At 47.3% G+C, this 26,118-nt stretch overlaps 1 protein-coding gene across 4 annotated transcripts in view; it reads right to left on the bottom strand.

The window, feature by feature from the left end:
- The window catches only part of CUNH16orf70 (chromosome unknown C16orf70 homolog), a 35,778-nt gene that overhangs the window by 3,074 nt on the left and 6,586 nt on the right, over nucleotides 1-26,118 (bottom strand). For all 4 annotated transcript variants that reach the window (XR_004438948.1, XM_033218730.1, XM_033218731.1 and 1 more), the window contains exons 3-15: nucleotides 25,133-25,215; nucleotides 20,035-20,118; nucleotides 15,009-15,052; nucleotides 13,823-13,902; nucleotides 13,441-13,535; nucleotides 12,055-12,152; nucleotides 11,853-11,965; nucleotides 5,801-5,934; nucleotides 5,315-5,398; nucleotides 1,398-1,480; nucleotides 895-938; nucleotides 356-399; nucleotides 148-206 (exon numbers count right to left, since the gene is read on the bottom strand). Coding sequence is in view for 3 of the 4 variants with exons in the window: in XM_033218730.1 (XP_033074621.1) it covers nucleotides 148-206; nucleotides 356-399; nucleotides 895-938; nucleotides 1,398-1,480; nucleotides 5,315-5,398; nucleotides 5,801-5,934; nucleotides 11,853-11,965; nucleotides 12,055-12,152; nucleotides 13,441-13,535; nucleotides 13,823-13,902; nucleotides 15,009-15,052; nucleotides 20,035-20,118; nucleotides 25,133-25,215 (1,045 nt within the window). In the remaining variant the exon portion in view is untranslated. The remainder of the gene's footprint in view (nucleotides 1-147; nucleotides 207-355; nucleotides 400-894; nucleotides 939-1,397; nucleotides 1,481-5,314; nucleotides 5,399-5,800; nucleotides 5,935-11,852; nucleotides 11,966-12,054; nucleotides 12,153-13,440; nucleotides 13,536-13,822; nucleotides 13,903-15,008; nucleotides 15,053-20,034; nucleotides 20,119-25,132; nucleotides 25,216-26,118) is intronic.

The following is a 26,118-nucleotide window of genomic DNA, read 5'->3' as shown; positions in this document are numbered from 1 at the left end:
CCAAAGTGCTGGGATTACAGGCGTGAGCCACCACACCTGGGCAACTTCTGTAATTTTTAAGCAACATCCACTATGCCAGGCTTCCCTGGGCTTTCTGGGCTCTGAGGAGTCAGGTGGGGTGGCCGGGGACATCAAACTCCCGCTCACCTGTGCAGGACAACAGGCTTCTCCACAGGGTGGCCCAGGAGCTCCTGGATGTTGTCCCACTGCAAGAGGGACGGGGGGAGCAGGGGTTAGTAGGGACATGAACATGCCTGTGACCAATGGCTGGCCTAGAGGACACAGCCCCATGCTGCCTGCAGGTTCATGTCCACCTCATGCTCAGGCTGTGCCAGGTAGGAAGATAGGTGCTCACCTTGCTGTAGGTCGTGCATGTTTCTGTCTGACCATCTGCATTTTCTGAAAGAAGACAGCAGGGCAGATTGGTAGCTGGCCCAGCCTACCTGTGGCCCCAGCCTTAGGCAGGATCCAGACCTGGTGTCCCTTTGCACTGGGGTTGGAGTACATGGGGAGGACTAACAGGCTGTTTTGGAGTTCCAGGGTGGAAGAGGATGGAGGGGTGAAGGGAGATCAGTCAGGTGTGAGCTACACCAACTGGCAGTGGGTGGCAGGCAACAAGGATAGGCTGGGGGCCCCTGGATGATCATCTGTAGATAAGAAACTCCCCCCTCCACAGGCCAGCAATCCCACAGTCAAAGGAAAAGGCCTCAAGGGCCTCTAGGAGACTCAGACCAAGAACACTGCAGCCCCCAGAACAATGAGTGCACCCCAGAGGAACTGAGGCCATGGGCAGAGGCTCTACACATCCAACCACTGCTTCGATCTTTCTCCCTTCTCATAGTGGAAAACAGACTCTAAAACCCCTCCTTTACCCTGAGAGCTTTCACTACTCACCTTTCTTTATGGCTAGTGGGATCTTGAACTCACAGCGATGATAACTGGAGAGAAGGCAGATGGGTAAAAGCTAGGCCTCCTAGAAGGCCTGGCCACTCCCATATTCCAACCCCATACCCCAGGAGAAACAGAACCAAACACACCTGTCCAAAGCCCTGGCTCTGAGCCCCTGACAGTATTCATTGAGAGAGGCCAGATTTAGGCACGGAAGTCAAACAGAAAAGATCTTGGCCCTGGGGTCTGGAGAGCCTATGACCTTGGATAAGACATCAAGCTTTCTGAACCGATTTCCCTATTTATAAAATGGGTTCAAACAGAGAGATGTAAGGCACTGGACCCCTGTGCCAGGAACACAGCAAGCACTCAGGAAATTCGCTTCCCATGAAACAGCAAGAATTCAGATGTAGATAAATTAGTGAACACCCAAAGCCACAAGCTCTTTCCTGGGGTTTTCAGTCCAAAACTCACTTTACAGAGGGGAAGGTACAGACAGGTGTACTCACATGTTGAAATTATAATGCCCAGGGTAATTGGTGTGTAGAACAAACTTCTTCACTTTGTGTGTATTCGCATCAAAGAGGATGTCCTGGAATAGAAAACAAGGGTACTCAAGGAGGGAATGTTACTGAGGCAGGGCAGAGGACTTTCCAAGGGCATGCCCAACTTGGGACATCCACTCTGCTCCACAGCGAGAATGCCTGCAGGCATCACCTTTCTTCCAGACAACAGTCCGGGGGACAGGCCAACCAGCTTTTAGACATTTTCTTTTCTTTTTTTTTTTTTTAGACAGAGTCTCACTGTATCACCGAGGCTGGAGTGCAGTGGCACCGTGTCAACTCACTGCAACCTCCGTCTCCTGGGTTCAAGCAATTCTCCTGCCTCAGCCTCCCGAGTAGCTGGGATTACAGGTGCCCACCACCTAGCTAGTTTTTTATTTTTAGTAGAGACAGGGTTTCACCATGTTGACCAAGCTAATGAAGTGGGGACCCAACCATCTACAGACCTGACAGGCATAGGGTCTGCAGCTACCAGTTCTTAGGAACAAAAACATAAGGGAGATCCTTCCTGCCAATGGCACCTGATAAAAAAAATCTAACTGAGAGCAGATTTTGGCTCTAAGGCTACCAAGAAGATTGAGAGTCACTTCTTTTTTTTTTTTTTTTTAGAGACAGAGTCTCACCTCTGTCGCCCAGGCTGGAGTGCAGTGGCATGATGTCGGCTCACTGAAACCTCTGCCTCCTGGGTTCAAGCGATTCTCCTGCCTCAGCCTCCCCAGTAGCTGAGAATACAGGCGCACACTACCACGCCCGGCTAGTTTTTGTAATTTTAGTGGAGATGGGGGTTTCACCATATTGGTCAGGCTGGTCTTGAACTCCTGACCTCAGGTGATCCACCCACCTCGGCCTCACAAAGTGCTGGGATTACAGGCGTGAGCCACCATGCCGGCCAAGTCACCTGGTTCTTGGCTCAAGGCCACCTGACTATTCTGAATTCCATGATCCATCAGACCCTCCTGGCTTCCACTACACACTCTGTAGGAGTCAGCAACTCCAGGAACTGAAGTTAGAGCCCGACCTCTCTCTCTCCAGGACTTGGACCTGGATTTGATGCCACCCAGTGAATATTTCCCTCCTATCCCCTACCCTTCCCAGCTTCATATTCATCTAACTGCTTGGGCCTGTGACCTCAGGGTCACCTCTGACTCTACCCCTGTACCCACGGCCAACTAAGTCCTACTGTGGCCAGTCCATTCTCTCCATCTTCCCTGTCACCTATTGATGGCAGCAATGGCCCACCTGGAGCGGCCGCTGCGAGGATGCCAACTGCAGCAGGGGAAGCGTGGCCAGGACCTCTGTTTTCCCATAGAACTGTGCAGAGCTGGCTGGGCGCGGTGGCTCAAGCCTGTAATCCCAGCACTTTGGGAGGCCGAGATGGGCGGATCACGAGGTCAGGAGATCGAGACCATCCTGGCTAACATGGTGAAACCCCGTCTCTACTAAAAAATACAAAAAAAAAAAACTAGCTGGGCGAGGTGGTGGGCGCCTGTAGTCCCAGCTACTCAGGAGGCTGAGGCAGGAGAATGGCGTAAACCCGGGAGGCGGAGCTTGCAGTGAGCTGAGATCCGGCCACTGCACTCCAGCCCGGGCGACAGAGCGAGACTCCGTCTCAAAAAAAAAAAAAAAAAAAAGAACTGTGCAGAGCCTGTGGGAACTGGGAACAGGTGAGAATCCTGCCCTCTACTGAGTTGGCAGGGCAGGAGCCCATGCTCCTCAGTGTAGCTGCAGCCTCCCAGCTGCAGCTCCAGACCCTGGCATCCCTGCACTCTCAGGGCCCCAGAAGGCCCCTTGCCCTGGCAGGCTTGAAAGTGCCTGCTTCCACTCCCTAGCCTCTCCCCACTCCCGGTGCCTGCTCTGGGGAGGAGCAAAGTGGTGGCTGAGCCCAGGCGCTGTCACAACCTGGCTGGGAGTGCACACGCTCAGGGGGGCACTGACACACTAGCCCTGTGCTGCCTCGGCATGCACAGCATGGGCACCATGGATGGCATGTTGATGGCGGTAGGAAGCAGAAGGGCTCCTGGGCGGAAAGGGGTGGGTCCCAGGTGAAACCCCACCTTCAAGCCTGGGATGGCCTAAGGCCTGGGGGCCGGGCTGCCAGCTCTGGGTAGAGTCTGGGTGGAGTGAGAATTTATGGTGCTTTTTGCGGGCCTGCTCATGGACTAATCAGTATGCACTTCCTCCCTTCTGAGCCCATAAAAACCCCGGATTCAGCCAGACTTGGACAGACGTCAAGACTACCAGCTGTGGGAAGGAGCTACCCACTTCAGGTCTCCTTGACTCCTCAGGACAACCTGCCTACAGAAAGAAGCTACCCACTATGGGTATTTTCTCTGCTGAGAGCTGGACACTCGTCAGGATGACCTGCCTGTGGAAAGGAGCTGCCCACTATAGGTCTCCTCAGAACTGTTCTGTTGCTCAATAAAGCTTCTCTCCTTTTTGCTTACCCTCCAGCTGTTTGCATACCTCAATCTTCCTGGACGCAGGACAAGAACTTGGGACCCATTGAATGGTGGGACCGAAAGAGGTGTAACATAAATAGGGCTGAAATGCCCTGCCCCGCTTTCCCCGTTACGAGCAACAAGAAGAGCTGCAGCCCTTCAGGAAGCCCAGACCTAGGAGCTCCCCAAGCCAGAGCTGTGACACCCTGTTTGGGGCTCTGTGGTTCCTGATGTCTCCAAACTTCTGGGTGTCACTGCGTTCTCCCTGTCCAGACACGGGTGCCAGCAATGGAAGCTGCTTGCAGTACATGTGATCTAGCCTTACCCTTACATGGAGCCGGCGCCTATGCTGGCGCCTGGAGCCGCCCGCCCCACCACAGCAGTCAGCGTGCCTGGCTGGGTGCAGTGGCCGGACGCCACATTCACTCGCTCACACACCCCTTGCCATTCCATGCCTGGCTTGCCCTTGGCAGGCATGGGATCCAGGCCGGTAGTGTGAGCCAAACGCAGCCCGCCAGGCTGAGTGAGCAGAATGAGCCCAGTGGGACCAAGCAAAAACTGGGGCAACGACACCACCGGCCACAGAAGTTTCCAGCTAGAAAACAACATCCTAAAGTTCTTGAGATACTATCATCACTGGCCTTTGAACCAGAGGTCCAGCTGCAACAGCACTGTTCCCTCCTGCCGCCGTCCTACTCTCAGGAGTTCATGACCCGACAGCAGCTACACTACTACTCTTGGCTCCTGTGTTTGGTCTTTCCCATTTGGACAGACTCAGTCTCTCCTCACTCCCTCTCTGGAATCTACTCTTTGCTGCCTCAGGACCTCAGACCCTAGAAAACTCAAAGGTTACAAGACCCATGGTCCAGGCCAGCCCTGCCCTCTGAGATGTTTCCTGCTGAAACACTGTTTACACAATCATTTCTCATGTCTGCATCTTACCCACCAGGTGGACTGTCCGCACTGACCAGCTACCAAATACATCCAGCTCCCTGGGTCCAGAGTACAGGGATACAGCAATGCCTCTGGGGTGGTCCTCTAAAAATATACAAGCACACCTCACTGTCTCCAAGCCTTTTCAGTCTCCATTTTGTGACTCAAGAAGAGGGTCCTATGCTTTATAAAAGGGCAGTTCCCCAAACAGCTTAATCTGAATGATTTCCAAAGCCTCCATCTGTGGAACATATTTCCCTCAGAAAAGAAGTCAATATGTACCAGGGAACCTAGTGTTCCTGAGCAATCCTGGTCGCAGGAAAGGTCTACTTTGGAGTACCAGAGCCTATGCAGAACCACCCTGGGCAGAGCCAGCTGGCACTAGGTTCTCCAATGCCCATGGTTCCAGCTGCATGTGGACACACAAATCTGCAAAAGTGTACTGTCCACCCCAATAGAAATGAAGGGCTTCTCTGAGGAATCACAACTTACCACTCCAAGAGTGAAGTAGTTAAAAAAGTAGTCATTGCACTTCGATGGAACTTGTTTATGAGGGGAAGGAGAATGAATTTTCATCTGTAGGGAAAAAATAACCATAAATTAAAATCCATCCCTCTAATATAGTTCGGGATTAACTTAAGTCTACAAATTGTGTTCCGTGAGTAACATTAAGCTGCGGTACAAGCAAGAGTGTCGGGAGTCTCAGCTCCTGGTGCTGACCAATCTAGGAGGAGAGGGGGCCAGTTGTCATTGATTATGGACTGCCTTGGTCTCCAAGGAAAGGTAGGCACTATGGAGAGGGACAGAGTCAGGGTAATTGGACTACAGGGGTTAGAAAACAGTTTTCAATTTACTTTACCATTAGCTTTAATTAGAACAACTTCTATGGGAAAACAGCAAACAGTTTACATTTACTCAATATTAAATTGGTGTTGATTTAAAAAAAGAGGGAGAGAGACTGCAACATAATTCCCCTACCTTGTCTTCTGATTTATAGAAGACTTTGTGTGGAGAGCCAAGCATGCTAAGAACATCTTGGCAGGAATCACCAAAATACACTGAACGTTCAAATACCCGCATCTTGGCATCTGCTAATAGGCCAGGTCCACAACCTGCAAAAAACAAGAGAGAGAGGTTATCAGGTTATGGTTAGGACGAGAGACCCTCTCTGGGGGCCCCAGAGAAGCTACTGGCTCCATGCTACATTATTAGGTCTGGCAAGGGGCAAGACTGCATGCAAGCAGAAACATCAGGTCACCAGGGCTTAAGACTGTACAAGAGATCACTATCTATTCAAAATAATGCCAGGGACTTATTCAATCCCCTACATGTGACATGAAGCTCTGAAGACTTCATTCACTTATTCATTCACTAACTATTTTATTGCCTACCATGTGCTAGGACATTGTGCTAGATGCTGAAGAAACAAAAGCAAACAAAAGCAGTGCAGTTTCTGACCAGACATGGTGGCTCACTCCTGTGATCCCAACACTTTGGAAGGCCAAGGTGGATGGATTGTTTGAGCTCAGAGTTCGACACCAGCCTGGGCAACATGGTGATACCCTGTCTCTACAAAAACATACAAAAATTAGCTGGGCATGGTGTTGGGTGTCTGTAAGTGCCAGCTACTTGGGAGGCTGAGGTGGGAGGATCACTTGAGCCTGGGATGCAGAGGTTGCAGTGAGCCAAGATCACACCACTGCACTCTAGCCTGGGTGATAGAGACAGTCTCAAAAAAAAAAAAAAAAAAAGGCAGTGCTGTTTCTTTCCCATAAGCTCCATCACTGGAGCTTATGTGTGCTGGAGAAGACCTTAATCAGATCATCACACAACGATGGTCAGATGCAAAGATTTATGTTCAGAGGTACTTCTTGGCCGGGTGCGGTGGCTCCTGCCTATAATCCCAGCACTTTGGGAGGTCAAGCGGGGTGGATTGCTTGAGCTCAGGCATTCAAAACCAGCCTGGGCAACATGGTGAAACCCCGGCTCTACAAAATATAATACAAAAATTAGCTAGGCATGGTGGCACATTCCTGCAGTCCTAGCTACTTGGGAGGCTAAGGTGGGAGGATCACTTGAGCACCGGAGGCAGAGACTGCAGTGAGCTAAGATCACACCACTGCATTCCAGCCTGGGTGACAGAGTGAGACACTGTCTTTAAAAAAAAAACAAAAACAAAAGAAAAGAAAGAAAAGATACAAAAGTACTCTCAATGGTAACCCCTAACAGAGACACTGAACCTGTAAGACCGCTCTATCAACAAGTAGAGTGAAGCATACATTACTTGACTCCCTAATTCTACAAAAACACCTGACAGAGCCCTCCAACCCAGACAAGAGCCATTATCACTCAAAAGGGACAAACCAGCTAAGTGGAGGAATAAAAGACCTTCTGATTTGCCAAAAGTTTATTCTTTGGGAAGAATCTTTAAGCTCTGACTTTTTCTAATACATTTCAGAAATGATTACAGTTAATGACACACACACAAACACACAGATGTGGAAGTGGTTGTAGCACAGTAATAGACACACCAACAGTAAACATTTCCCCATTTTGTGGAGGGGGAGACAAGGTGTTGTGCTCCCACCCCCCAGCAAAAAAAAAAAAGGAAGCAAAAAATCTGAGAAGGATTGTAATTCCTGGTGCCATGATAATCACTGACACCATCTTACTCAACAAAAGGCTTTACAGTTGTCAAAGTTCTCTCATGTGTAACAATCCATTTGCTATATACAGAAGCTTTTGAGAACCCAAATCTTAAATAACTAGGTACTGAGTTCAACTAACCCAAGAATCTCTATTCTCAGCAAGTATACACTGAGGGGCAAATAAACGCTTAGGCAAGCCTGGGTGACCTACAGAACCCACCAAAAGTCCTGTCAAGCTGGATTGTGGGCCCAAAGTATCCAGTGGCCTAACACATTTCTTCAGGTGCCAGCTACGTGTGGATGACAGATCCCCGGGGCTGCAGGGAAGAAACCCTTTACAGGTGAGTCTTCTTTTTTGTCTACCTCTGCTTGAAGTATATCCAGGTAAAATTACCCGCAGTTTCAGGCTACTTTTTAGATTGTGATTCCCCAGAGTGTATCTTTCTACAAATTATTGTGGAGACCCAGATGGCTGAACTGACTCCCTGCATTAAAACCATCACTGCAGCCATATTCCATAAGGAAGGATATGAGAAATGAGTGGGTCAAGAAACTTGTGCTTGCCACAGGAAGCTCTCAGTGAAGACGATAACCCTCTGAGGGCCTGACTTAACAAATCGTTTGCCCTGCTGACAGTGTAACCAGTGAGCAGTGTGACTGCTGGGAATGTGCTGTACAAGGTGGCAGACATAATTGGCTGGGAGTCCACCCTTAACAGGCTCCTCCTGCTGTCATCTGGGATGATTAATGACCCTGGTCCTTGACCACCCTGCTGTTTCAAGCAGTGATCCTCTTGGGAAAAAACATACTAAATCACTTGACCTTGCTGTCACATCTCAATTCTCTCAAAAACCATGGCTCACGCTGGGCACGGTGGCTCACACCTGTAATCCCAGCACTTTGGGAGGCTGAGGCGGACAGATCACTTGACGTCAGGAGTTTGAAACCAGCCTGGTCAATATGGTGAAACCCCATCTCTACTAAAAATACAGAAATTAGCCTGGCGTGGTGGTACACGTCTGTAATCCCAGATACTTGGGAGGCTGAGGCATGAGAATTGCTTGAACCCAGAAGGCAGAGGTTGCAGTGAGCTGAGATCGTGCCACTGCACTCTAGCCTCAAAAAATAACGACAATAACAACAAAAAACCCCAAAACCACAGCTCAAGTGTGATACTCCTTTAAGTGGCTGTTCTGTCTTGGCTAGAAAATCACATTTTAAGAAATTCTTAACCTGGAGGTTGTGAACTGTCTAATCATTCACAGAAGTGGGCTCAGAGTTTATATACCAGATTCTTAATAACTAAGAACCATTTGCAAGGCTGAGGTGGGAGGACCGCTTAAGGCTCAGAGTTTGAGACCAGCCTGGGCAACACAGGGAGATCACATGTCTACAAAAAAATAGAATTAACTGAGTGTGGTGGTGGTGTGCACCTGTAGTCCCAGTTTCTTGGAGGCTGAGGCATGAGAATTGCTTGAACCCAGAAGGCAGAGGTTGCAGTGAGCTGAGATCGTGCCACTGCACTCTAGCCTCAAAAAATAACGACAATAACAACAAAAAACCCCAAAACCACAGCTCAAGTGTGATACTCCTTTAAGTGGCTGTTCTGTCTTGGCTAGAAAATCACATTTTAAGAAATTCTTAACCTGGAGGTTGTGAACTGTCTAATCATTCACAGAAGTGGGCTCAGAGTTTATATACCAGATTCTTAATAACTAAGAACCATTTGCAAGGCTGAGGTGGGAGGACCGCTTAAGGCTCAGAGTTTGAGACCAGCCTGGGCAACACAGGGAGATCACATGTCTACAAAAAAATAGAATTAACTGAGTGTGGTGGTGGTGTGCACCTGTAGTCCCAGTTTCTTTGGAGGCTGAGGCAGGAGGATTCCTTGTGCCCAGGAGTTAAAGGCTGCACTTAGCTATGATGGTGCCACCGCATTCCAGCTTGGGTGACAGCGGAGACCATGTCTCAAATAAAGAAAAAAGCAGGCTGGACGCAGTGGCTCAAGCCTGTAATCCCAGCACTTTGGGAGGCCGAGACGGGCGGATCACGAGGTCAGGAGATCGAGACCCTCCTGGCTAACACAGTGAAACCTCGTCTCTACTAAAAATACAAAAAACTAGCCGGGCGAGGTGGCGACGCCTGTAGTCCCAGCTACTCGGGAGGCTGAGGCAGGAGAATGGCATGAACCCGGGAGGCTGAGCTTGCAGTGAGCTGAGGTCTGGCCACTGCACTCCAGCCTGGGTGACAGAGCGAGACTCTGTCTCAAAAAAAAAAAAAAAAGAAAAAAGCAGCAAAAACCTCCCCCCAAAAAAACAAAAAAAACAATGCCTAAGAGACTGATGCAGGAAAACAAATGCTGGTTGGTTAGGCTATGAGCTCCACGAAGGTTCTCAGCTATCTTTATGGGAACAAACTCCACGCTGAAGCTCCCAGTCCCGTTAAGCACAATTCACAACCCAAAGCAGCTGACATTGGCCAGGCATGGGAAAGTCACAAAATGAGGCATGGATCCTGGAGGGACCAGCTACTGAAGGTGGCAACTCTTTTTTTTTTTTTTTGTGAGACGGGATTTCGCTCTTGTTGCCCAGGCTGGAGTGCAATGGCGCTATCTCGGCTCACTGCAACCTCCGCCTCCCAGGTTCAAGCGATTCTCCCATCTCAGCCTTCTGAGTAGCTGGGATTACAGGCATGCATTACCACACCTGGTTAATTTTTGTATTTTTAGTAGAGATGGGGTTTCATCATATTGGTCAGGCTGGTCTTGAACTCCTGACCTCAGGTAATCTGCCTGCCTTGGCCACCCAAAGTGCTGGGATTACAGGCATGAGTCACCGCGCCTGGCCAATTCTGTCTTTTCGTTGTTGTTGTTGTTGCTCGTGGTTGGCAAAACTCTTGCGAAGGTGTGGCCAAACCACAATTCAACAAGTCCCGTCTGCTTGCCTACGTTGAGAACTTGGCATTAAGGGTAGAAAAAGGGAGCCAGGCATGGTGGTGCGTGCCTGTAGCCTACTCAGGAGGTTAAGGCAGGATTGCTTGAGCCCAGGAGTTCAAGGCCACAGTATTCCACTGCAGCACACAGGCCTGGGCAATACAGGGAGAAAAGCTGGGTGTAGCGGCTTGCACCTGTAATCCCAGCAATTTGGAAAGCCGAGGGAGGATCGATTGAGCCTGGGAGTTCAAGACCATTCTGGGTAACACAGCAAGACCCATCTCTACATACACAAAAATTAACTGGGCATGGTAGCACATGCCTATAGTCCTAGCTACTTGGGAGGCTTAGGTGAGATCACTTGAGCCCAGGAGTTTTGAGGCTGCAGTGAGCTACGATCACACCACTGCACTACAGCCTGGATGACAGAATGAGACCATCTCTTTTAAAACAAAACAAAACAAAACAAAAAAGGTAGAAAAAATGGGAGAGCTGGCCAGGTGCGGTGGCTCATGCCTGTAATCCAGCACTTTGGGAAGCCGAGGCGGGCGGATCATGAGGTCAGGAGTTCGAGACCAGACCAACATGGTGAAACCCTGTCTCTACTAAAAATACAAAAATTAGCTGGGTGTGGTAATGCGTGCCTGTAATCCCAGCTACTTGGAAGGCTGAGGCAGGAGAATCACTTGAATCTGGGAGGCAGAGGTTGCAGCGAGCTGAGATCGCACCACTGCACTCCAGCCTCAGCGACAGAGCAAGACATTGTTTCAAAAAAAAGAAAAAAAGGAAAAAGGGGAGAGTAGTAGCACTGCAACCCACAGGATGCATCTTCAGGAAACACTTGGGAACTGTCACGAAGCTATATAAGCACACAACAGGCCTATGTGCATGCTGAGAGAAGCAGTGCTGTTGCTTATTAAGATTTGCTAATTAAAGACTATGTCCAGTCCCTTGATAAAACTAAACAAAAGCTTTAACCATAAACATCTGCATAATTTGTCTTCTACCAACTATGTGGCAATGGACTGAATGCTTTTGTTCCCCTAAAATTCATATGTTGAAATCCTAACCCCCAAAGTGATGGTATTAGGAGGTGAGGGATTTGGGAGGTGATTACATTATGGAAGCAGAGACCTCAGGATTGAGATCAGTGCCATTACAAAACAGACTCCACAGAGTTAGCTAGCCCCTTGCACCATATGAGGAAGTCTCTTCTATGAACTAGACTGCAGGCGCATCCAGATACTGAATCTGCCAGTGCTTTGATCTTGGACTTCCCAGCCTCCAGAACTGTAAGAAATACATTTCTGTTGTTTAGCAGCCACTCAGTTTATGGCATTTTGTTACAGCAGCCTGAATGAACTAAGACACATCCTAAGCACATGGGATTTTAGACTGTCTCAACATAGGTATAATGGGGAATGTACCAACCTCAAAGCCAGTCACTGACCTGCAGCAAGCAGCCGAAGTCGTAAACCTGCAGGTCCAGTTCCATCTCGAAGAACATCTACACTCTCAGCATACACATTGCCCAGGAAACAGCTCAGAGGCATTATGGGAGCCCTGGGGACAGGCACAGAATGAGCAGAGGCTTGGTTCTTTCTCCTAGGCAGCCCAGGCCTTAGCATGAAACTCATGCTCCTTACACTTACTTGGTATCCTGTAGGCTGTTGCCACTGTAGATATACATTCGTTTTACAGTTGCTCCATGGGGTATCTGGAGAGAAGCCAGGCCATGGGCAAAATTGGGCTGCAAACAAAGGTCAAGAGTTTTACTTAGGGCACTACAGGTCATGGGACTCAGGCTCTGGTCTTCCCTGTCACTCATGGTCTTCAAGAGCTGCTCAGGTCAAAGGGTCAAAGCACATCCTCAAACCTGGCTCTCTGGCTCTGGGTCAGTAAACTCCCCAAAACCATGCAAGTCCACCTTTAATTCTGCTTGGTTTTCCTTTTCTTTTCTTTTTTTTTTTTTTTTTTGAGACAGAGTCTCACTCTGTTGCCCAGGCTGGAGTACAGTGGCATGATCTCAGCTCACTGCAACCTCCACCTCCCGAGTTCAAGTGATTGTCCTGCCTCAACTTCCCGAATAGCTAGGACTATAAGCATGCACCACCACAACCGGCTAATTTTTTGAGACAGAGTCTTGCTCTGTCGCCTAGGCTAGAGTGCAGTGGCACAATCTCAGCTCACTGCAAGCTCCGCCTCCCAGGTTCATGCCATTCTCCTGCCTCAGCCTCCTGAGTAGCTGGGACTACAGGCGCCCGCTACCATGCCCAGCTAATTTTTTTGTATTTTTAGTAGAGACAGAGTTTCACCATGTTAGCCAGGATGGTCTTGATCTCCTGACCTCATGATCCGCCCACCTCGGCCTCCCAAAGTGCTGGGATTACAGGCGTGAGCCACTGCGCCCGGCCTTTTTTTTTTTTTTTTTTTTTTTAAATATTTTTGGTAGAGACAGGGTTTCACCATGTTGGCCAAGCTGGTCTCCAACTCCTGACCTCAAATGATCCGCCCGCCTTGGCCTCCCAAAGTGCTGGGAATTACAAGTGTGAGCCACCACACCCGGTCAGTTTTCCTTTTCTTCATAGGGGAAAATGCAGAAATGCTTCCTTAATTAAAATAAGCATTATGAAAGCTTATCATTTTCACAGCCCTAAGAATGAATGAAATGTTTGCAAAAATAAAGGTAATTGAAAATCCAGAGGATGAAACCTCCAAATTCTAGGTAACCAGGAAAACTGCTGATTAGGAGTTTGAAAATAAGGAATGAATGAACTTATCTCTGAAAAGTGAGCCTGACCTCACTCCATGGTGGCAAATATCCTCTTCCTGGGAATGCCAGCCTGAGCATTGTTCTTCCTCTGTCAGTCCCACCCACTCTGCCCCTTCCTTGTCCCGTAAAGAGCTCAAATACATGGAAACCAAAGAAAGTCTGCCTATCTAATACCCACTCCTCTATCCCCATCCCATGACACCGTCTGCTGAGCCATACCACACAGACACTGGGCAACAAACACCAGGGGACAGGAAGGGCTAACCTCATACTTTGGAGCCTCGGTCCATGAGTCTAACTGAAAAGAGAAAGACAGTCCTCTGAAGTTGAGATGGAAGAGCTGCTCAGCGGAGTTGTACACTGTTGGGGGTGGGGGAGAAGAAAATAACATGGTTGACTGGCATCTGAAATGGCTAACATAAACCAACCTGGCAGGGAGTAATGACTGACAACACCTTCCTTGTGGCTTGTTTCTGAACTGGCCTACTAAGTTGAAAACAAGGGGGAGGATCTTTCCTTCACACCCAAGTACCAATCCCACAATCCTAAGGGAGCCTGACTCCAGTGGGGTGGGATGGTACTACCGGGCAGGTTTATTGCTATGAACTGCCACTGATGACCAGAGGAATCAGATGGACTTGGCTTACCTCCAGGATGGGTTGCACCAAAAGACTGGTCAATCTGTTCAATGGTAGGAGCTATGGCCTGAGAATTAAAATGCACGCCACTGAAAAACAAAAATATTTTTTAATACTAGGCTTCACAAGATGGGCTCACAGATCGTGTGAGATGATAGTAGCTGGGAGAGTTATTTTTAAGATGCAGGCAGGTGAGTCTCTAATTATATCAAAATACAAAGTTTAATTAGAGAACTTTTAAATAAGAGAATGAGGTCAGGAGAAGGTCAATTCTCATGAGGCTGATATACAGAGTTGATCCTCTGGGGCTTTAAGACACCAGTGACTCTTAAGAAGAGGGTAGAGAAGAGAAGCCACCAGACCCTGAGGTATGAAGGCCCCAGTAAAACTAAAAGACAACTAGAACCTGCAGGGGCCAGTGGTACCACACATTTGCTTGTCTACTCCTCTATCAGCAAAACTGCCTGAGCCTGCCCCAGGAATCAGGTCCTCTTCACATCCTCAAAAAGGGAAAGGGAAGCCAGTTAAGGAAACTTACTGAAAGGAGTATTCTATCGCTTGAACCCAGGAGGCAGAGGATGCAGTGAGCCGAGATGGCGCCACTGCACTCCAGCCTCGGCGACAGAGAGAGACTCCATTTCAAAAAAAAAAAAAAAGAAAGAAAGGAGTATTCTAGATTTTTAGATGGGGCATGCTGCCTTGCCATAATGGGGGATCAACAACTTTGGATTGTGCATGTCATTCCTGCTGTAATTCTAAAAAGTACATTAGAGCTCTAAAATGGTGGTCTCTTTGGCATTCTCTTCAGCATAGGATTTGGAGTCAGACCTATCTGGTTTGTACCACCTCTATTACTCATGAAAACATGAAAAGAGGTGACAAGAGAGGCTGTCAGGGGGAGGGCAGCTATGACCCAGGAGACTGTCACATTACCTCTGAGCTGAGGTCTGGCTTTGTTGAGTGGATTAAGTTAGATGACATATATGTGAAGTGTTAAACACATCATGTATTCTTAATGAGGTTTACTTCTCTTCTCCAGGAAACTGAGCAGGCTTGAAGGTTGCCTCAGGAAATCATGGCACCAGGCTATAATTCACATCTGTGACAGATGTGAATCTTTACTAACTTAACGAAGGTAGTATATATGGACTGTCTATACCAAGTGTGACATATACCAGCAGGGGAGAAAACTTACCAATATTTTAACTTTACTTTAGTCAAATCATACACTTCGATCACCTAAAAAAAAGTTTAAGAGTTGTCAATGCTCTGAAGGTGATGAGAGACTAAAAACAATTAAAAATACATTTATAGAATAAATAGTAAAAAAAAAAAAAATCTATTACTAATAGAAATTTTATGGAAGCACTGCATGTTGTCTTTTGTTCTCATTTACATTTTTTTTTTTTTTTTTTTTTTGGGACGGAGTCTCGCTCTGTCGCCCAGGCTGGAGTGCAGTGGCCGCATCTCAGCTCACTGCAAGCTCCGCCTCCCGGGTTTACGCCATTCTCCTGCCTCAGCCTCCCGAGTAGCTGGGACTACAGGCGCCTGCCACCTCGCCCGGCTAGTTTTTTGTATTTTTTTAGTAGAGACGGGGTTTCACCGTGTTAGCCAGGATGGTCTTGATCTGCCCGCCTCAGCCTCCCAAAGTGCTGGGATTACAGGCTTGAGCCACCGCGCCCGGCCTCATTTAAAATTTTTTTAAAACTTTTTGTAGAGATAGAGTCCTAGCAAAACTAAAAAACTATGTTGCCCAGGCTGGTCTCAAACTCCTGGGCTCATATGATTCTCCTGTCTTAGCCTTCCAAAGTGCTGGGATTACAAGCACGAGCCACCACGACAGTCCTTTGTTCTCATTTTGAAACTGAGGAGAAAACACACAGCATAACCTCCTCGCCCTCTCCTAGTGGACTGCTCAACAGATGTCCATGGATGCTCTGGATCAAGGCTCTTACATGCAATCCACTTCTGGGTCAGGCTGGAGCACACATCACCCTATAGGACAACGATCTCTTCCACAGACATGAAGCTTGTTAAGGCTCTGCTTTGGACACTAAGCTCCCTTCCTCCCATCTCATACTTTGCTGCATTTTAAAACCCAGGTCGGGTTGCTTTTGAAAATAGCTTATTTTAGCTGGGCACGGTGGCGCACACCTGTAATCCCAGCACTTTGGGAGGCCCAGATGGGTGGATCACATGAGGTCAGGAGTTCCAGATCAGCCTGACTAACATGGTGAAACCCTGTCTCTACTAAAAATACAAAAATGAGCTGGGTGTGGTGGCACATGCCTGTAATCCCAGCTACTCAGGAGGCTGAGGCAGGAGAACTGCTTGAACCTGAGAGCTGGAGCTTGCAGTGAGCCAAGATCACGCCACTTGCCCTCCAGTCTGTGCGACAGAGCGAGATGGATGGATGGAAGGATGGGAGGGAGGGAGGGAGGGAGGGAGGGAGGGAGGAGGGAGGGAGGAAGGAAGGAAGGAAGGAAGGAAGGAAGGAAGGAAAGAAGGAAGCAAGCAAGCTAGCTTATTTTGAAGTTGATTTTGTTTACAAAACAAAAAGATGGAGGGGGAGGCCTATCCCGTTAGAAAGCAAGCCATAATATTTGTCACACAAGTGTGACAGTATTCAGTTATGTCCCTGATGAAGAGGATCTGGTTGAAACAAGAAAGCCTCAGGACCTTTGTGAAGCTTGCTCTTTAATGGCTTCAGCCTCAGATGAAATTCAAAGAACTCACGGCAAGGCAGAGATAAAGGAAAAGGCATCACCTAACACTCTGCCATCAGTGGTGCCAAGTAATAAGCACTATGAAGTCCTCCATGCAATGGTGTCAAGGGTTTGGCAGCCAGCAGCACAAGTAGGGGCTCAGAGCACCATCTACCATCCTCCAGCTGGGAGGTTTGGCTCTCATTGTGGAGACACAAGCAGAGCTGGCTCAATATCTGTTTGTCCTGCCAATCTGACCCTGATTGTGGAAGAGGCAGTGGGGCATTGTATGCAGGAATATCTGGCACTGCCACAGAAACTGAGACATAATAGATAGTAGGTTCACTTTTGGCCAGAGACCCTATCCCTAACTTTATTTAGAGACCACAACACTGAACCAAATTGGAAACTTCTTGACTACAATGTAGCTCTTTTGATCCTATCTGCTAGAAAGAACTGCTCCCTTTGCTAGGCCATCACAGCACTGGAATGAACCCTTTCCTCCCTACTTGTGTATTCTGTTAACTGGTCCACTAAGTTAAGCCCCTTGAGGGACTCATTAATTTGCATAGGGAAGGTTTCAATTCATGTTAGGCAATTCTGCCTGGTGTGAAGCTTGAAAGCATGAAAAGAAGTGCCAGGAGAGGATGTGGAAGGAAGGGCAGGGGAACAGCTATGATTCAGAAGACAGCCAGTGTCCCCTTCAGAATATCTGGGCATGGAGTATACCATGCCAAACTGGCATGCCATTTCACTGAGGCTTGTCTAGCAGAGGGCCTCTACCTTCAGCCAGAAGCCCTCCTTCTCATAGCAGGTGCAGGCACTCACCTCCCTCACTTCTATCCCTACAGCTGGCCAATCATCCCCCAAAGCTTCCCACCACCCACCCTGTGCAAGTGAGCCTGCACAATGTTCCTCCTGTATCACTGGCACCCCACCTGCCAACAGCCATATGGATCCAACACATATAGGTGCTTCGACCCTGCCTGATCAACAGGAAAACAGTGGACCAGAGCTAATCACAGGGCATGAAGCAGTACTTGTGACAATGGACCCAGAGTGCTGGCCATCTTGGAGTCCTTCGTGTCACCAGGAGCATCAATAAGCAGATTTCATCTCTTGGAGCTTGCTGCACTACAGGGACAAGCCCCTGGGAAGGTTAAAGCCCATAATTTTCCACCTCTGGGCTACAGAAGCTCCAGATTTCCCCAGAGGGGATGAGATGTGGCAGCAGCCAAGATAAAAATGGAAAAGACAGGTGGCTGTAAAGGTTGTGACTTATAAAGCCTCATTCCACAGGGCTGTCTCTCTTAGGCTTGAGGCAGGGGGTGGGGAGCAACTGTAGGAGGCAGCATCAGAGGAGGCGGATTCTGAAGGTGTTGGATGGAAGGGCAGGAAGACAGGTCAGGTCACGCTGGTGCCAACCAAAAACATCTGGATGATTACTTGCTCAGTTTCCAGAAGACTCAGGCAGGACCCCAGTCTCTCCTTCATGGGGATCCCACAGAAAGCAGAAGAGGATTGCCGGTTCGATTTTATCTCCTTTCCTATCCAAAGGTATTTCCCATTCCTCACACTTCTGTACATTTCTTCAGCTTTTCTCATTTATTTCCCAGACCCATCAACAGAGCCTAAGTGGTCAGCTACCACATATTGTCAATATCGAGTTAAAAGCCTGGCATCAGGTAGCCTACTTATCCTCTCTTTCCCTCAGTTGTCTTGCTAGTAAACAGTTCCTACTCACAGGCATGTTAGGATTAAATTAGAAAATGCGTGTGAAACACCCAGCCATGTGCCTAGTATATACTAAGCACTCACTAAACATATGACATTGTCTTCACCATGCTGTGATTCTGTGGGCTGCTGGCCATCCCTTTTGTTGGCCATTTAGGTTACTTCCAGCTTCTCATTACCATGAAATGCCATTACCTTCCCCCAGTGTTTCTGGGTTACATTTTCTAAAGTGGACTTTTACCAAGTCAAAGGGAAATGACTGCTTGTAAAGGCATTTCCATGTTACCAGACTAATTTCCCCCCAATTTGTGATTATGCCATATTGATGATCATCCTCTGTCCTTTCCCAGTGTGGAACTTCTGGCCATGAAGACAGGATAGAATGAGGAATTCTAATTCCACATACTGATTTTCTTTCCACGTTCTGTTTTCTCTCCTTAGCAGTTCACTTGTGACATGGATGATGAGAACTGAGAAGTACCCAAGTCTTTTGGAAAGGCTACTCCGTAACCCAAGGACAACAACCCTGGCATGCCACTGCCCAGGGCCCATTCAACCTCATGACTTTGAGGCATGACTCTGGTGTCACATGACTAACCTGTGAGGCCCAGGCATTTATAAACAGAGTATATTATAAACAGACTAGGCTGGGCACAGTGGCTCACGCCTGTAATCCCAGCACTTTGGGAGGCCATGGCGGGCAGATCATGAGGTCAAGAGATCGAGACCAGCCTGGCCAACATGGTGAAACCCCGTCTCTACGAAAAACACAAAAAATGAGCCGAGCGTGGTGGCACGCGCCTGTAGTCCCAGCTACTCAGGAGGCTGAGGCAGGAGAATTGCTTAAACCTGGGAGGCAGAGGTTGTAGTGAGCCAAGATTGCCCCACTGCATGCCAGCCTGGGCAACAGAGTGAGACTCTGTCTCAAAAAAAAAAAAAAAAAAAAAAAGACTGGGCTGGGCGCGGGGGCTCATGCCTGTAATCCCAGCACTTTGGGAGGCTGAGGCGGGCAGATCACAAGGTCAAGAGTTCGAGACCAGCCTGGTCAACATGGTGAAACTCCGTCTCTACTAAAAATACAAAAAATTAGCCGGGTGTGGTGGTGTGCACCTGTAGTCCCAGTTACTCAGGAGGCTGAGACAGAAGATTGCTTGAACCCAGGAGGTGGAGGTTGCAGTGAGCCAAGATCGAGCCACTGCACTCCAGCCTGGGCGACAGAGCTAGACCTCATCTCAAACAAAACAAAACAAAAAAATAGACTGGACTGAAACAGGTGTTAGCAAATTGCACTCAAATGCCGATTAAGATAGCCTCACATATTAGTAAGTTGTTTTTTTACATTTCCTCCTCAGGGTTAAAGAATCAACTCATTGCTGGTGTTATTAACCCAAGCCCCAGCATTCTAGGAAGAACAGTTTCCATTTTCTAACCAAGTTACAGTGTTTGACAAAAGAATAAAGTAAAACAATCTTGTTTTCCTGGACATGAAAGCCCCTTCCCCACAGCATGTTTCCCAAATCTTCAACACTCTTTCACCTTCCCCTCTGGAGCCTGGGAAAGCAGCTCTTCCCAGCCTCTTTCTGACCATCCCAACCACTTCCATCTTCCCTCTTTTTAGGGGAATGGGCACAGCTTCAGTTCCCTACATTGTAGTGATCTCTGAACTAAAGAAGTCCACACTTACTTATAAGTTTTTGAAACATCTCACAATAGCACATACTAATTAGCTCCAGAAAGACTGGCCCAGCTGGACATGAAACATTAGTTGTCATTTATAGTTACCTTAAGTCTCTGATTGAAAGCATCAAACAGTAGTTTGATCCCGTCCTGAGTCAGGTTAAGAATGAGGTCATGGCTTAGAGGAGACTACAAAACAAAAATAAAACACATTCTGACTAACTGATTTATTCACTGAACACCTACTGAAAGCCTTACAATATAAATGCAACACACAGGGAATATCTAAGTGCAGGCAGTCCCTCTCTCCTCCAGCTAATGATGCTTGGAAACCAGAAAAAAACTGCTGCATGAATACATGGTGTTTTTTACTTCTAGCCTGCAGCTGCTGTTTCTTAATATTGGATGAAAAGAGCCTCTCCCTTCTGGGCTTGAGTAAAAATACCTGGGAAAAGGGACAAAGTTATATGAGTATACAGGTCATTTTCCTTTTAGGATCCAGGGTCCACATATGCAGTATGAAGTTCATTGCCATTGAACCTACAGAGCAGTTGGTGAGGAAATACAGGTCATGTGAAAAGGCCTAGTTCAGGATCTAAACTCAGTAGATACTGCTTATGCCTATCAGCTGAACCTACATCCCTTCACACTCGGGCTGTTCGTACCATCCACAGGCAATACATTTTTATTCTTTGATGGTTTAGATCAAATTCTAGGACAAAGAAATATACTGTGATCTGATTATGAATGACCCTCTTATCCCTCTTCTCTCTCCCACCAACCTCCCATCCCATTTCATATGTGCTTCTTCCTGAAAAGCCTAAATCTAAGATCTAAAGAGTCACATTTCTGCATTTGCCCCCTCTGAATCCTGGGGGAGGGGAGTAGCAGAACAAAGCAGTGAACAGAACCCTGGTGACCTTAGGTAACTCTCAAAACTTCTCTAAGCTCTGGTTTCTTCATAGGAATACCTCCATCCCTTCCCTCCAGGGTTGCTAGGAGTACAGAGACAGTAGGTCAGAAAGCACCTAGCCAATACCCAGCACACAGCACTCTCCTCTTGTGTCTGCCCCATCTGCGTGCTTCTGGTCCAATTCAATTAATTCAAGGATTCAATGTCTGAAGATTCCCCACAGCCCTGATCGAGGCTGCCCAATAGTAGAAAGAAAAACACCATCTAAAACCCCACCCTTCTTTAACACATAGCTGCTCAAAATGTTTAGTTTCTTTCTTTTTTTTTTTTTTTAGATGGAGTATTGCTCTGTTGCCCAGGCTGGAGTGCAGTGGTGCAATCTCACTCACTGCAAGTTCCGCCTCCTGGGTTCACGCCATTCTCTTGCCTCAGCCGCCTGAGTAGCTGAGACTACAGGCGCCCGCCACCACGCCCGGCTAATATTTTGTACTTTTAGTAGAGACAGGGTTTCACTGTGTTAGCCAGGATGGTCTCGATCTCATGACCTCATGATCCACCCGCCTTGGCCTCCCAAAGTGCTGGGATTACAGGCGTGAGTCACTGCGCCCGGCCAAAAGTTTAGTTTCTTTATAGAGCTTCTCAAGTTAGACAAAGTGAATGATGGAGATATGGCTATCAGAGACAAAGACACAGGCTGGAAGGCCACAAGTCACTGCTAGTGTTGGCCTTATTGGAGAAATTCTCTCCTAAGAGTCTTTTGGGATTAGTGCAGGTTGCTTCCTTCCATTCCAATGATCCCCACAAGGCAGCAGGCCCAGGTAGTACCATCATGCTTGACAAAAACTAAAGGAAGAATGTTATAATTTTCTAGTAGGTCTATATGAATGTCTAAACCATTAGGTCTCAAGCAAGATAATGGAACAATGAACTCTGACCTTGGATTACCAGTATCAACCCAGAACACAAAGTTCCATTTTGGAGAGAGCCATTCCATGGAAGTAAGCAGAGTGAAGCAACATTTTAGTCTCTCAGGAATCTTGCTTGGAGGAGGAATGTGCCAGGATCTGGATTTTCCTATACTTTCCCAAGATCTGATTTTTTTTTCCCCTGGCATTGTTATAATTCAGGATATAACCTAGCAATTTTCAAAAGCAATCAAATTACTCTCAATGTTTTATTAAACTTTATATCTCTAAAACTAAAATACACATGTACTATGTGGTATTTAAGCAGGTTCTTCCAGTAACCTAGCTGTCGTCCATATGAAGCAGTTTAGAAAAATCATCTGCTACCAGTTAATACCTTATCCCTCTAAGAAAGATGGGATGTACTTGACATTTCATTTCCAAAGTGTGATTTGCATAGAGCCAAGAAGATATTTCTGAAACGTTTAATGCAGACAAAATGTTTTCTGCATTTGGGAAACAAAGAGACAAATGGGTAAGGAAGGGAAGAAAGTAGGCAGAAGAAGAGAACAGGACCCAAATTTAAGAAGCATCACATTGGTTGGGTGCGGTGGCTCATGCCAGCACTTTGGGAGGCCACAGCAGGTAGAATGCTTAAGGCCAGGAGTTTGAGACCAGCCTGGCCAACATGGTAAAACCGCATCTCTGCTAAAAATACAAAAATTAACCAGGCGTGGTGGCATGTGCCTATAATCGCAGATACTCAGGAGGCTGAGGCAGGAGAATTGCTTGAGCCTGGGAGGTGGAAGTTGCAGTGAGCCAAGATTGTGACACTGCATTCCAGCCTGGGTGACAGAGCGAGACTCTGTCTCAAAAACAAACAAACCCAAAGATTATTCTATTATCAAGAAACTATACTGTTTTACAGAAAGATAACTAGATTACTTATTAATATGCCACAACTCCCATGAGTTACAAATGAGAAAAGCAGAGACCTAATCAGGATTCAGACTCAAAAACCCCCCCCTTTTTTTTTGGAGACAAGGTCTTGCTGTGTCACCTAGGCTGAAGTGCAGTGACACAATCATACCTCACTGCTCATAATCCTCCCACCTCAGCCTCCCGAATAGCCAGGATTATAGGCGTGCGCCATCACTCTAGGTAATTTTTAATTTTTTTTTTTTTTTTTTTGAGACGGAATCTCGCTCTGCCGCCCAGGCTGGAGTGCAGTGGTCGGATCTCAGCTCACTGCAAGCTCCGCCTCCCGGGTTTACACCATTCTCCTGTCTCAGCCTCCCGAGTAGCTGGGACTACAGGCACCCGCCACTTTGCCCGGCTAGTTTTTTTTGTATTTTTTTTAGTAGAGACGGGGTTTCACTGTGTTAGCCAGGATGGTCTCGCTCTCCTGACCTCGTGATCCGCCCGCCTCGGCCTCCCAAAGTGCTGGGATTACAGGCTTGAGCCACCGCGCCCGGCCTAATTTTTAATTTTTAATTTTTTGTAGAGATGGGGAATTACTGTGTTGCCCTGGCTGGTCTCCAACTCTTGGACTCAAGCAATCTTCCTGCCTCAGCCCTCCCAAAGTGTTGGGGTTAGTGGTGTGAGCCACAGTGCCTGGTCAAACCCATATTTGCTAACGTGTTAAAGTTGTTTAGAAGATATTGGGGAAAATCAGCTTAATGCTAGCACTGTTTATACCCAAATATTGGAATAACAAACAATGATGGTGGTGATATAAGAAATAAATTTTGGCCAGTCGTGGTAGTTCACGCCTGTAATCCCAGCACTTTGGGAGGCTGAGGTGGGAGGATCACTTGAGTTCAGGAGTTTGAGACCAGCCTGGAAAATATAGCCTGCAAAACATAAAAATAAATTAGCCAGACATGGTGGCATGAACCTGTGGTCCCAGCTACTCAGGAGGCTGAGGTGGGAGGATCACTTGAGCCTAGGGGATTGAGGGTGCAGTGAGTTGTGATCATGTCACTATACTCTAGTCTGAGTGACAAAGCAAGATACTGTCTCAAAAAAAGTAAAATACATTTTCTTAAAAGTTAAATAGGCCAGGCGTGGTGGCTCATGCCTGTAATCCCAGTACTTTGGGAGGCCAAGGTGGGCGGATCAACTGAGGTTGGGAGTTCGAGACCAGCCTGACCAACATGGAGAAACCCTGTCTCTACTAAAAATACAAAATTAGCGGGGGCATGGTGGCACATGCCTGTAATCCCAGCTACTCGGGAGGCTGAGGCAGGAGAATCGCTTGAACTCAGGAGGTGAAGGTTGAGGTGAACTGAGATTGCACCATTGCATTCCAGCCTGGGCAACAAGAGCAAAACTCTGTCTCAAAAAAAAAAAAAAAAGGTAAATAAATAAATAAAATTAAAGAGAATCCACTTTGGCACTGAGAATTCACAGTGGTTCAAGAAACCTTGCACACTCCTACAAGTCCCCTGTTCTGTCACAGGCACCACATGAATACTCAAGCACTTGCTTGGAGACTAAGCATGTCTTCTCTCAGATCCCTCACATGAGGGTCTCACTAGGCTGGTAGAGGGGTACAACATGGCAGAATGTAATCTCTGGGTATAGGTAACAGGCCCAATTCTGAATCTGCTCCAAGCCAAACTGAGAAGCCTCTCAGAAATTTTGCCCACCTATAATTTACAACATTCTTCATATCAGAAATAAGCTGTCATTTGCTTTAGGATCTGAAACTAATTGGAACAGATAGAACTGAAATAATCAAACTAGTACTCAAAGGGTCTCAGAAAAGTCATTGAGGACATCCTTTAGCCTCTGTAGGCTCAAAACTATTCCCTGAGGCTCGTGACACATAGGACACCACAAAGGCTGTTCAACATGGCGGCACATGGTCTGTGTCACAGAACTGCAGATTTCGGAGAGTCCAGTGGTGGGAAGACTACACTTTGAGAGAGATAAAGGGGTGAATTATATCTGCTTTCTTTCAAATCTGGTATGCTGTGCTCGCTAGAGATCTGTACTACAACAATCCTGAACACAAACTAACCAACAAAGCAGAAAAGACAATTTTAAACACGGAAGTGGACGGTAAGCACCCTAAAAGACCAGCGACACCCTCTGAAGCGACCCACCACTGAAAAGTCCCTGTTTAAGGGCCTGTAGGCAAGTTGAGCACAGGCAAAACACAGGTTCAATTATTACTGCTCTTCCAAACCTAGCTGCACTAGATGATCAAGAGCAAAAGTTTCAGAATCAAAGAAAAGGTACTTGATAACTGGCTGGTGCTAGAGATTCTCCCATTCGAACACAGCTATCCTTGCCAGTCAGCCTTTCCCAAAGCATCAGCTCTGGAAGTGACTCACTGCCGAGGGATGCTATTTCAATAAACAAATCAGCCACCACTCACCTGTTCACTGTAGAGAACCTGGACGTTTTTGATGATGCGACAGTGCTTCTGAAGAATGGCTACTGCCTGAGCCAGAGGCATTCCTGAAATAAAGCAAGAAACCTGTGTGGTTATTTTGGCTATACATTTATTGACATCTACCACTTCACTAGGCACTGGTCCCTGTAGTAAAGCCTGGGGATGTTTGGGGGCTACTAAGGTCTACAGATACATGAGTAAATAAGAGTTCAATAAGCAGTAAGAGCCATAATAAAGTTAAGCAGCAAGCACTAAGAGAATACTTGGACTGTGCACAGGTGTCCAACTCTTTGAATGCAAGGACTCTTTTGCTTATCTGTGGTGGTGGATATCACAAAAATCATGCATGGGCCAGGCGTGGTGGCTCATGCTTGCAATCCCAGCACTTTGGGAGGCCAAGGCAGGAGGATCACTTGAGGTCAGGCGTTCAAGACCAGCCTAGCCAACATGGTGAAACCCCGACCTTTTGGCTTCCCTGGGCCACAATGGAAGAAGAATTGTCTTGAGTCACACATAAAATAGACTAACACTAATGATAGTTAATAAGCTTTAACAAAATAAAAATGTAAAATGTAAAAAAGGTCCATGCATCTTTTTTTTTTTTTTTTTTTTTTTAAGATGGAGTTTTCCTCTGTTGCCCAGGTTGAGTGCAGTGGCATGATCTTGGCTCACTGCAACCTCCGCCTCCCAGGTTCAAGCATTTCTCCTGCCTCAGCCTCCCGGGTAGCTGGGGCTGGGACTACAAGTGCGGCCACCTCACCCAGCTAACCTTTTTTTTTTTTTTTTTTTTTTTTTTACTTGGGGTCAGGAGTTCGAAACCAGCCTGGCCAACATGGTGAAATGCTGTCTCTACTAAAAATACAAAAATTAGCTGAGCGTGGTGGTACACGCCTATAGGACCAGCTACTCAGAAGGCTGAGGCAGGAGAATCATTTGAACCTGGAAGGCAGAGGTGGCAGTGAACCAAG

Source organism: Trachypithecus francoisi, unplaced genomic scaffold (genome assembly GCF_009764315.1).
Source record: "Trachypithecus francoisi isolate TF-2019V2 unplaced genomic scaffold, Tfra_2.0 Lachesis_group10, whole genome shotgun sequence".
NCBI classification, from domain to species: Eukaryota; Metazoa; Chordata; class Mammalia; order Primates; family Cercopithecidae; genus Trachypithecus; species Trachypithecus francoisi.
This window is presented reverse-complemented; position numbering and strand designations above follow the sequence as displayed.